General features: G+C 39.6%; 1 protein-coding gene across 1 annotated transcript in view; it reads right to left on the bottom strand.

The window, feature by feature from the left end:
* SOBP (sine oculis binding protein homolog) overlaps positions 1-13,273 on the bottom strand; it is a 167,756-nt gene that overhangs the window by 121,428 nt on the left and 33,055 nt on the right. The window contains exon 4 of the mRNA XM_040474617.1: positions 3,821-3,972. Coding sequence (XP_040330551.1) covers positions 3,821-3,972 — 152 coding nt within the window. The remainder of the gene's footprint in view (positions 1-3,820; positions 3,973-13,273) is intronic.

The raw sequence follows: 13,273 nt of genomic DNA, 5'->3' as shown, positions 1-13,273 counted from the left end.
AAAGAAAATAATCATTTACACTGCCCGCATTGGCCATTTGTCTTGAGTTTTTATCTCCTGCTTGATTTATCTCCTAATGGACATTAGTTTAGACAGTAAGATATTTCCCAAGCAGAAGGAAAAAGACCAAACACGGGCTATTTGAAAATGACTATATTTGTGGTCTTGTTTGTTATTCTCGTTTTTAAAGGGATCATGATTATAAGGCATTACTCCCTTAGGAAAGAATATTTTTAAATGTCCGTTATTGTGCAAAGTAAAACTGGCATTTGCTAGACAAAACCCTTCAGCATCCCTTGCAAAACTACTAAGACACCTCTGCAACTTTCCAACTCCTGGGAGAATCACTAGGCTAGAAATGTTCTCAAGTCCTTCTCTACTCGTGGCCTCAAAAAGGGGCTGGGTAAAGAGCAAGCTCTTAGTTCCCTGAAAAGTCTCCAGTGCATCAAGTAATGAGATTGACATACCATTGTTCAGCCAATGCCCATAGACTACAAAGGTATTTTTCTTACCCACTGTTTCAAACCCTTTTGAGCCAGCAATTGAGACTGTTGGGGATAAGGATTCTACAAAATATAATTATGGATTAACACTATCACTTCTTAGAGCCAACACCCTGGAATGTATAAGCTAGTAGTCAGGCTCCTTAAACGAACACAGCTGTGACTCACAATCCCCTCTTAAACAGAAACATTTCGAAGAAAGCCTACATAAGTGTGGCAATCCAAACAACTCTTCAAATAAAATTTTAAGTTCGGTTTGAAAATATAAACTACGTGCCACAAAGGGTTAACTTGGCTTCAGTCTACCCCACCTTCCTTTCTAGGGCCAGAGTTTTGTGAGAGACAGATGTGACATTCTTAACCTACTCCATCAAAAAGACGTAGAGACCCAAAGAGAAAGGAAGGGTGGAGGAGCAAATGAAATTTAAAGAGCCAATTTTCAGTGGGCCTTCATTTTGAGAGTTGGGCTATTTTTGTGCTTGTTTTTAGCAGCGAATCAATTCCTGCCTCCATACCCAAGCATTTGTGAAGAGGAGAGCAGGGGAGCCACAGGCACAGCTGTCCAATTTACATTCACAAATGCAGGTGCTGCTCAGACACAAAACAGAGGTCAGCTGAATACTGCTCCTAATTAGCTACCTTTTCTACTAGGATTTTTCTTTGTAAAGTTATGCATGCAATTTGGGTTCAACTTAGAGGCCATTTTTAGATCCCAGCATGCTATCCACCAAGAAGCGGGATGTCATTATAAAGCATAATTTACAGCATAGTTAACTTTACATGTTTTTTTAAACCTACATTATATCTAAGGCAAATTTCTCTTCTACACACATATTATTCACACTACTTTCCATCCACTTCTGAATATTTAAAATTTAGTGTAGAAGTCAGCCAGAAAATCTTCTATGTCAGAATGGGAAGAATTTTGCCATTTTTCTAAGATTAAGAAAGTCCACAATTTTAATAATGAGGACTAAAGACTCTGTTAAATGACACAAGAAAAGAAGTAGCTATTTGCTATTTTCTTCAGTGAGGAACACCCTGGGGCTTATTACAGCAGTTCTTAGAAATGGCAGGATGGAGACTGGTATCGAATACAATCCATTAGGAAACCCAAGCCCTAAATGAAATGACCACAAAATCCTATCAGTTAACAGAAATGCAGCAGCTGTACATGTTTATTGTAATACAATAGGATATTGTTGCAGAGATAACACTCTTAAAATTAAAAAAAAAAAAAAAAAAAGGAATCCAGCAAGCAATGTGACCAGTCTATTCCCCTATTTGAAAAATGAGAAGGTATAGGGTGGCAGAGCTTTGGAATATATAAATAAGCACGAAGATCACAGAGAAGACAGGTATTGTATATACACTAATGGGCTGCTGGGATCAGCTGTCAAAGTCACTGGCTAAACTTCAAGCCACTGTGACTCCCAGCTTTTGCAGAATGTTCAAAGACCTACCCCAATAACTCCCTGCAGGAAGTGAAAGGTAAGGGTCCCCCTCCCCCTGCTGATTTCACCTGCTGTAAGTATTCCAAATACTAATTCTTATCTCGGCTCCCAGTTATCCATATTTTTAAAACAGTATGCTATGGAAGTTTAAATTCAGTTTGACCTTAAACTTTATAACGATGTAATATTACATGTTATTTTTTAATAATATAAATTTTTACATGTGGTATTATATGTACAAATTTGGTATTCTGGGCTATTTTAAAGGCTTACTAAAGCAAAACAGCTTTGCAAAATATAACATGTATCGCCAGAATTGTGACAAATTCATCTTGCTTGATTTTGTTCGCTACAGGCGGTCCATCAAGATCCAGACCCATAATCCTTCAGAATCATAGAAAGACAAAAAATCCTGTTCTCCAGCCATCTTCTGGGATGGAGTGCAAAGTATTTTGTTGTGGTAAGTAGGGCTTTGAAGATGAAAGCACTGGGTCCACTCCTGTGATTGTTACCCCAGTGCTCAGCGCTCAGAACAGGAGCCCCAGGGTCTCAGAGATCATTTTAATCCTCCTATATTAAAACAAAACGTGTCTCATGCAAGGCTCTAGCCACCCTCCTCTGGAGTCTCACTGGCCCCTCCCAAGGGAAAATGAACTCGACTGTTGACTGTCCCAAAAGAATTCCAAACAATTTCCTTACTTGCCTCCCTGTTCCAGTGAAGATTATGAGCCTAATTCTTAGAGACTGCTACTAAAATTCCACCCCGCTGAATCCTGCAGCCTAATTCTTTCAGCATTATGTTTTTTGGCAGAATGATGTGACCCAAATTTGCAGGAGATAATTTGCTGCAACGGTGCTTCTTGCAATGCAGTGAACCCAAGATTAGCATTTCAGGATTGCAAATATCAGACTTAAAAAAAATAATAATTGTTTGCTTCAAGAAAAGACAGATCGTGATCTTGTATTATGGAAATGGAAATACTTAGAAAAAAGTGGACAATTTTATGAATTAAGGTAGCTTTACAGATCAATGAAAAATAATCAAGAACTAGCAATTGACTTCAGTAATTGGTGGCAAAATGCTACAGCGGTTCTTTAAAGATTAAGAAACGAGCTGTGTGTGTATGTGTGTGTGAGATTGTAAAAACATGCAGTCCACTTCTCATCAATGGTGGCTAATACTATTCTTTAAGGATATTTTCAGATCTAAGATGTCTTAAAACAAAACAAAACAAAAACCGGTAACTACGGCTGTTCCTGTGTTCACCCACCACGCTGCTCAGAAATGCTTGGCTGTGTGAGCAATGCTGGTTCAGGTATTCACTATTTCACTTTTCTCAATATCAATCAACTTGAATATAAGGTGTCAAGAGAGACTTGACGTTTTTCTTGATTAGAATTTGCGAATCAGGTTTTAGAAAGAGCCAGAGCAATATTACCATTGGGTACAAATATTAAACTGTGTGGACTAAAGCTTTCTGGCCACACTTCTGTGGCTAGTTTCTCAGCCTTTATAAGGAATCGCTACCACTTATCTTTCATGGACTCTAGTCTATAGATTCTACTGCTGGAGAGACACTGTCACTTAGGATGGCAGCTGTGATCACCGTGTCCCTCCTCATCAGATTCTCAGTCACCCTCTCAGAATTCAAACATCAAAGCAGAGGAACTGAAGAACAGGTTACACGTTGGAAGGGGGTTGATTCCTTATTCCAAAAGGTTAAGTATGGCAGAAAAGGAGAACAGACAAAACAGAAAAAATAAAAGAAAAATGTGCACAGTGTTTTCAGCTAGAAGCTAAGAGGCACATGCGCACGTGGGCTGGCGAGGCCTGCAGAGCCGCCTCTCTCTACGTGCTCTTACCTTATTTCTCTTGAAGTAGGCTCGTCGGCAGGCCGCAAAGCACTTCTCGCTGCAGAAGCTTTTCACCTCACTTCCCATACTCAGGGAATAGCGCTTGATTCCCACTTTCTGGCACCAGGCACACATTATTTGTACATTTGACACATCATCTTCTATAATAAAAGTATAAGAAAAATGTTCATATCAGAAGCAAACATCCCTTCAAACTTAGACACACCCTCAACCTGACAGAGCTACTTGAAGTCTAATTTTAACTTCTACGCCTCACCACGCTCTGACCTCAAAGGTAGGATAGCCAGCTCTTGATAGGAGGACTCAGTGCTTGCTTTTTTTTTGGGGGGGGGGGGGTTGGCTCCTAAGTTTCCAAAAGACACCATTTAATCATTTACTTAACATCCAGAGCACAGAGCATGAATGCACAGCAAGGAGGGTTCCTAGGACGTCTTAGCCTGCTAAAAATGCATGTTCTACCCGGTTAAAGCAGGCTCGGTACTAATGAAGCTTGTAAAATGACCCGTTTCTTCAAAGGTACTGCTGAAAGCCTACAGGATCCACACTAGGTGGGACAGCCAGTGCTAACCTACAGATGTGAGGCCCCAGTGTGAACCTTGATAGTCAGGAACAGGCTCAATCTTGGCATGTTCCTTATTACTGTTACATGATATAGGGTGTTATTTACCCTTGCGATATAATGATTCCCAAGTGATGTGGCTAGTCAAAAAAGGAAGGAGGTGAGTGGCCAGATTCTGCTGATGAAAAGACACTAGCCTGGCTCACTCAGCAGTCTCCTACAACAAAACCTTCCTGCATGGGTGTCCTCAGGGAGGCACAGGCCTGATTTAAATTCTTTCCATGTGATGTAGCTCGTGTCCTGGGAAGAAGGGATGGTAATGGAGGTGTCAGCCATGAGACCTGAGGTCACACAGCCACAAAGATGATTCTCAGCTAGACTGGTGGTCCTTGCAGCTCCTGTGGGCCCTGCCACCCGTGTCATAGAGATGCTCAGAATGATGGTAAGTGGTATGCAAATATTTTCAACAATTAAAATACTGTGTATCTTTTCCTTTGTGAGAGAAGAAAACAAATTTAACTAGCAAGACAAGCCCATGCTATCACCAATATGACTGCTCAAAACAAAGACAGGCTTTTTAAAAAGTGAGTCAGTTAATAAAATGCATTGAGTAAATCATAATGCAGGTGATAAGAGTTACAACAAAAACGTGATGGTGATATTCAAATGACTGAAGTCTGAGAAATACTGGCCTGTTTGGGGGGAATAAAAGGAGACTTTAATTAGAAGTCTAAGAAATATTTTTGGGGCGCCTGGGTGGCTCAGTGGGTTGAGCGTCCGACTTTGGCTCAGGTCACGATCTCATGGTTCATGCGTTTGAGCTCTGTGTCAGACTCTGTGCTGACAGCTCAGAGCCTGGAGCCTGCTTTGGAGTCTGTGTCTCCCTCTCTCTGTCCCTCCCCTGCTCACACTCTGTCTCTCTCCCAAAAATAAATATTAAAAATAATAATAAGAAAAAAAAGAAGTCTAAGAAATATTTTCTTGCTGCCTCCTCCCCATTGACAATGTGTGTACATATGACTGACTGCCACTGTTAGCCACATTTTTTCTTCCTTTACGGATTTTTTTTTTTTTTTTTTTTTTTTTTTTTTTTTACTATCCCAGACTCATGCTCCCGACATGAATGGTAATCACAAAATCCCCAACAAGCTCTGGTATAGGGTTGTCTGATTTCTGAATAAAATCCCCCAAAGACTAATTGCTAAGCAAGGCCTGGTCCATGAGTTGTTGACATATTCATGGTTCATAGAGTCTGTCATGCAATCATTCCATTTCCAGGGAAAAGATTTGGTTTGAGGCAGTGTGGTCATCAGCCTGCAAAATTAGAAGCAAACTAATTTGTAGTGCAGTGATACGGCTCTTTTCCCCCTGAGTATCATCACTCAGAACTATGCGCAGCATTTTATTTACCTTAATGGAATAAATATTGTCATTTTAATGACCACTTTTTTCCCCACAAATTACAGAACGTGATCTATTGTTAGTTATCAAATAAGACAGTGTAAAAATGACCTTTGATATGAGCCAAACATTTTTGATAACATAACTTTCTTTAAATGGAGACATAACATGAATTCAAATGTCATACAATTACTGCATTTAACAATTTGTTCTATTCAAGAAAGCTTTGTTTATATTTTATATGGTTTCTAATATGGTATCTGTTTACATACAGACATTTTACATGAAATGTCTATAGACATGAAATGTCATAGACACAAAAACTGAACTGAACAATTTATCTCAGAGTATGAAGGAGATTTTTTAAATTAGATTAGAAATAGTACATTTTAAAAACAATTATCTGTCATTACTAAACTAAGTTGAACTGCGAGTTTCTATTCTTCTTGATTAGCTGCTTTAAAATCTTAAAGTCCTAAAAAAGAAGATGATATAGCAGAACTCTCCCAAGTGATCCATTGGCAGTAAGTTTGATTCTGGTGAAATCTGTAAGGAAAAAAGCATTTTATGGGGGAAATTATTTGGCCTCAGAGTTCAAAAAGGAGACCCCACTTCCCAAGGACCTGTTTTAGAACAACCATCAGCTTCCCCTTGAGGTTCCTTCCTTTAAACAGTCTGGTTTGGGAAACAAAACCTCAAATTTTTCCTCCTAGATCTTTAATGGATATGAATAAAATAAAGTAGCCCACTATAATGGACTAAAACTGAGATGAAAAACGGTAGAGAACAAAGCGGTAACAAGGTGGGCAAAGGGCCTCCACGAGCTGGGGTGCAACAAGGTGGCTGGGGAAAGGGCAGCTCACAGTCTCTCTGGGGCTTCCTTCCACCCCCTCCATCCCAGCCAGGCAGCCCCACTTGTCAATTTTCTAAGAGGAGGCACAGACACTTTCTTACACTAGACCTAACACATAAACAAAAAGTAGAATGTTAAGGGAGATGATTTTTATAAATCATTTATACTACAAAGTAACAATATGGGAAGATGAGACAAAAGAAATTGTGCACTTTTGTTTTCTATGTGGCAGTTGGAAAACTCTTAGAATGGTGGCTAGCATCTGTCTTGTTAAATAATTCAGTATTCCCATCCGCTTCTCATAAAATTCCATTTCATAGAGGCAAACACTTTGGAAAAATTCCATTGGATTTCTCCTTTTCTGTCATCAAACTGCTACCAATACAAGTGCTCCAAAGATGAGACAAGATTTTCAGAGATCTCAGGTACTCTGGTCTTATAAAAGCCATCTTTATTAACATCATATTTAAGAAACTAAGAACTGTAATTATCTAAGTTAATTTTTCAGCTAAAACATAGCTCAAAAGTCTGCCCCTAGACATGAGATGGTGCCCCGTCCTAAATTTGTATGACTGCACCTCTAGAAAACAGGGCTTTTCTTAAGTGCTTAAAACCAAAGGGATATGTTCATTTCAACAACCACATTTAAAAAATCTGAAACCTGGTAATTATGTGCAAGCTTTACACTGGCAAAATAGAAGGCCCTAGCATTTTAGCTTTTCTAATTTGATCTGCTACCAAAAAACATTTTTTTTAATATTTCTTCAAACTAGGGAGAACCTGACTTCCTATCTTATATTTAGGCTAACGTCTGTGCCATTAGAGACTTGAGATTACCTCAAAGAAGACTGGCATAACAGATCTTTCCTTATAGCCATTAGCCTGTGTACTTTTCATAATGAACAATGCAACAACAAATGCAAAATATTTATAGCATTAAGTCACATTCCCGAGGCGAACAGTTTGTATAACATGATAAAATTTTCATATGATAATATCATATAAATATGCATCAGTCAAAATATGCATGCTTCTATTAATCATGAAAAGTTTGTACCACCTCTTTAGGATTTAATTAAGCAAAATGTTTAGGGCATTTTATTTCCAATCTAATGTTCAAAGAGCTATAGAACATTATTCCATTTTACATTCCAGAAGAAGTTCAGATTAATTACTCTAACATGAAATCAAAATTGTATTTATTTATCATAGTGCAGAGAAGTATGAGATCAAGCATTTCTGGAATGCCTTGCTGAAGTTGTTTGAGAAACTGCCTTATCTGGTGACTTTCAAAAATAAGGATGGCCATTGGTCAGTGGCATTCTAGGGGCACTTGAATTGGCTCTGAACATGCATACCTGCTTACCTGACCAGAACACAAAGAAAGTCAGGAAGGCCTTATACTGGACCCCAAGTGATTAACCTGTAGATTTACCACGCCTTGTAACTTTCACGGGAGTCTAAGATTGAAGGAAAAATCAAGTGTTTCCTGGTGATGTTTCTCTCCTCTAACAGTTCCTGGAATGCACACATCCAGATAATCATTTCAATATTTGAATTATATTTGGGACAGGTTGCAAGGCAGTCTGATGTGACTCCTGAGTATTCTCTACAACTCGAAAGGAAAGTATGGCACAGTTGGCCCTCTGTCAATCTGTTTGTCAGAGTAGCTATACAAAGAACACATATAGGGGTGCCTGGGTGGCTCAGCCGGTTAAGCGTCTGACTCTTGGTTTTGGCTCAGGTCATGATCTCATGGGTTCATGTATTTGAGCCCTATGTCGGGTTCTGTGCTGACAGCTCAGAGCCTGGAGCCTGCTTCAGATTCTGTCTCCTTCTCTCTCTGCCCCTCCCCCACTCATGCTGTCTCTGTCTCTCTCAAAAATAAACTTAAATTAAAAAAAAAAAAAAAAAAAGAACACAGATAAAGACATGGCCTGCAAGGCAAGCAGGCAAGAAACTAGGGTTCAAGTTTGCTTTCTTTGCAGCCCTTCTTGGAACAATTCAACTGCAAAAACTTTGAGGCAGTCCAGTTTAAAAGCTTCTACAGAGTCCTATAGAAGCTTCTGTACAATTCTTTGGATTGTAGAAGTGAACATACAAGGAGACCCAGAAAAATCTAGGGATCATGGCTAGCCATTATTCAGCATTTAATGGTAGCAGGCACAGTACAAAGTTCTTCAAATTCGTCATTTAAACTTAGTCACAACCACTGCTCCCTCAGCAAATACGAACATGATCCCCACTGTACAGATGAGGAAAATGAGGTTTAGAAGGTAAGTAATTTGTTCCAAGTCACAGAGCCAATATACACTGAAGCCTAGATGAAGACCAGACTATCTGAGTCCAGAGCCCAAGCTCTTGACTACTACGTTTTCGAGACCACAGCCTTTCTAAGTGTTGAGATTACACGCCATCCACACAGACTTCCCTCTGCAAAAAGGACTAAGCACTGTCACAGATTCTGCTACATACACAGCACCCTGCTTCATGACACATTCATACACAAAGAAAATGAAATCAAAAAGGTCAAAATGCCTTTGAGCAGACAGCTGAAGTGTTACTCGATCAATATTTGTTGATTGATTGAAAAAAATAAAGGCTCACAAGGCAAGCCTTTATTTCTTTATGACTATGAGACTTGGATTTGCTGCAAACATTGTCTCTGCACTTTCACCAGCAAGTGCCACTTAAACAAGGAGACAGGGCCAATACTGGATCTGAGGAAGCAGTCATTCTACCCACAGGCAAACAATACTCCTAGCTTTCTCTTTAGAAAGGAGGGAAATCACAGCAAGACATGGATAAGATTGACTTTCCATGTGGGTGAAACAGGAACCACTTACATCTGTAATTGCAAAGATGCCAAGAAGAATATCCTAGCTTCAAAAATTATGACACAACTGCTCACTAAAATTAAATTCTACCATTAGAGGGTAATATATTGGGCTATGTATTTTATATATCCCATTAAAACACAAATTCCCTAAAAGCAATAAAATTCAGTATATATTTGTCAATAATGACTTATGCATTAAAATGAATGATTCCTTAAAAAAAAATGAGTGATTCTTTCTGAAGAACAAGTTTTCACAGAGAGTGGAGAGAAGGGCTAAGGACAAGATTCCAGTGAGAGAGGTGGAGGGCAGAAATAGGAGAGGCTATGGTATAAGAAGCCTCTGGTCATTCCCTACTTCGCTAAAGTCTAGCCCTGGGCATATAGGTAGAGTAAGCTGAGGGCAGCAAAAGCAAAGAGTGGACAAAAAAAAAACATACTGTCTAATCACAGTATAGCAACCATCTTCAGAGTGCCCTTTAGGTGTGAACTAAAACAGTAGAAGTTGAAGGAGGTGGGAGGAAGAGCACACAGCCAGGGATCTCTGGAAAAGAAAAGCAAGAGGCAGATCCACTTAGTACAGTCTTGAGGGGGTGACTTTTGTTTCGAGCGAATGAGTGACAGATTGCACTGCTTTGCAAACCTAAGTCACTATTATTGGAAACACAGTATGGTAGAGTGCCAGGAGTAGAGATAGGACATTGGTGAAAATATTAATACGACCCCTTCCAGCTGTGTGACGTGGGCCAGTCACTCAAGGCCTAGTCGTGCCCACCCTAACTATGAGGTGTGGTGAGGACAAAACTGTAGAAAGTAGGCACATCCTACATGGAAACGAGCCTTCCTTAGAATTACTGACAATCAGAGGCATACGGAAAGGGAGGTGTCTGCTATATGCACCTTGGAGAGGTCCGGACGACCAGGCTCCAGCTTCTTTAATCACATCCCCTCCCACGGATGACATCTGCAGAACCACTATCTTTGAATACAAAGCACAACCGAGTTAATTGGTTAAATTTCACTAACTCAGACTATTTAAGAAGAAAGCCATTACATTTAATAAAAGCTTCACTTACAGTTATTCTCTTTAAAAATTACTTAACTTGAATTAATAGTGACAAGGTGTTGCCAAATATATCACTGTACTGCCAGATATTCTGTAATTAATAGATGGGAATTCTTTGTAATTATTACATCAGCTATCTACACATGGGTGGATCTTCCTAAGTGCCTAAGAAGTTTGCGCTTTTAAAAAGTATCATAGTAACAACTGAAAATTCCTGCCTCCTTGGTAACTGAACTATCAAAAGTTGCAAAATAATAGAGACTGAGTCAGTAAAATTTTATTGCACTTATTCCTCATTAAAAGGATAGACGCAATAAAATGATAGAGTTTCCATACAACTATGATTCTTCATGGTTGCTAAAATTATCCCTGTTTTTTTATGTTTATTTATTTCTGAGACAGACACACAGCATGAGTGGGGGAGGGGCAGAGAGACAGGGAGACACAGACTCCGAAGCAGGTTCCAGGCTCTGAGCTGTCAGCACAGAGCCCACCGCGGGGCTCAAACTCACAAACCGTGAGATCATGACCTGAGCTGAAGTCGGACGCTCAACCGACTGAGCCACCCAGGCGCCCCTAAAATTATTCCTATTTTTTTCTTTTGGAGATAAAATCATTTGAAGTAATTTCAAGAGGGGCATCTGGGTGGCTCAGTCGGTTAAGTGGCAGACTTCGGCTCAGGTCATAATCTCGCGGTCCGTGGGTTCGAGCGCCGCATCGGGCTCCGTGCTGACAGGTCAGAGCCTGGAGCCTGCTTCGGATTCTGTGTCTCCCTCTCTCTCTGCCCCTCCCCCAAATGAGCTTTGTTTCTCCCTCTCTCTCTCTCTCTCTCTCTCTCTCTCTCTCTCTCTCAAAAATAAACATTTAAAAAAATTGAAGTGATTTCAAGAATTTATTTATTTATTTATTTATTTATTGGATGACGTGATTTCAAGAATTTAAATAGTCCATGTCTAAATAGAGAAGGACTTAACCCCAAAATAAAATCAAAATTTCTATACAAAAACTAAAATTTGGTTCCAGTAAGTAAAAGGAATGAACATGTATTACACAAAATGACAGAAAAATTACAGAATTTAAATTAATTTTTAATTTTCTAATGGAACTTTTCTAGCCAAGTTTTAATTTTTACACGTACATATGATACATATATATGCACACATATGTGCGTGTGTGTATTTCTAAAAGATGTGACTCCAGAATGAATTAAACATCTGCATCCAAGCCCCTGCACTAGGTAACTGGTCAAGAATGCTCAGTTGAGTAAGACATGGCCCTGCTTCCAAGAACAGAAAGAAAAGTGTGTGATGGGGAGGAGAACTGAAGTTGCCCCATTAACCAAAATTGTAAGAAGAGAAAGCACATTAGGGGCTCTTGGGTGGCTCAGTCAATTAGGCATCAGACTCTGGTTTCAGCTCAGGTCATGGTCTCACAGTTCGTGAGTTCAAGCCCCATGATGGGCTCCACACTGACGGTGCGGGGCCTACTCTTTCTCCCTCCCTCTCTGCCCTTCCCCTGCTCTCTCCCAAAATAAATACATAAACTTAAAAAAAAAACAAAAACAGATTAGATTGGTGTCAATGGGGCCTGAACAACGAATCCCTTAAAGGATGTTTGACAAAGGTAAGGAATGGGGGCTCATCCTTATTCCACAGCTAATAAGGAGCCCCTGAATGTTTCTTAGTAGAATATGACAGCATCAGAGACGCGCTGAACAATGTTATTCCAGCAGGGCAGATCAGAATTCAGAAAAACTGGAATCTCATTTCATATCTAGGAGCCTCAGTAAGCAACCAGAGAGCAGACTCCTTGTCTCTTGCCTGTGCGTGTTCAGCGCCTAGCACATAGCAGTGCTTAAACTATAAATAAATGGATGGATGGATGGATGGATGGATGGATGGATGGATGGACGGATGCAGAGGAAAGGAAATGAAGTTCAGAACCTATAGAGTGATGGTAGAAATGAAGACGTAATCAATTCCCAAAAGGTAAGAATGTAACTCATCCAGAAATGATCCAAATTTCAGAGAATTCATCCCCCTGTGTTTCTAGTCAAAGACGACCAGGGAAAAGTCCAAAGAGTTCTTTGAGTAAATTGTGTCCTCAAAGTTAAACAGTGAATTTGCTTCGCTTTCAGTGTCCCTTGCTCACTTATTTTCCCAACATTCAAAGAAAGAAAAAAAAAAATGAGAGATCCCATAAAGTCACAAAATAGTAATTCTCTCTTGAATGCCATACTAAACTTGGATTCTTTAACAAGACACTACTAAGCACGTCTGTCTACAGCTCCTTCACATTAACTTGAATATCTCCCCATAATTTCCCTGATTTGCCAGTGAAGGAATTCCTTGTAAGTCTCATGGACAACCTCACTTCCATATCTCAGTACTCACTGTGGAGAGTCTGTCTTTCCTATATACTCACCCTAAGAAAGTGGAATAAGAAAGGAAGACAGATGAACTCAAGAGTAAAGAAAACCTCCATGTGACATTTCCCAAAGCACATTCCACTGAGTATTATTCCCAGGAGATACTTAAATGGGTGTTATTTTTAAAAAGACTTCCATAGTCAAATATGTATGAAAACACTGGACTAAACAAAGTTAAATAATAGACCATTTACCTAAGACTTTTTGGTACCGCCAGTGTATAACTAGGAATCTTAAAGAGGGAGATGGAATGTGCTATATTTCACCAATTTGACCACACACAGAGAATCCACAAACC

This window comes from Herpailurus yagouaroundi, unplaced genomic scaffold, assembly GCF_014898765.1.
Source record: "Herpailurus yagouaroundi ecotype Mexico unplaced genomic scaffold, PumYag 139, whole genome shotgun sequence".
Taxonomy (NCBI): domain Eukaryota; kingdom Metazoa; phylum Chordata; class Mammalia; order Carnivora; family Felidae; genus Herpailurus; species Herpailurus yagouaroundi.
Note: the sequence above shows the minus strand (reverse complement) of the source record. Positions and strands in the feature narration are given on the sequence as shown.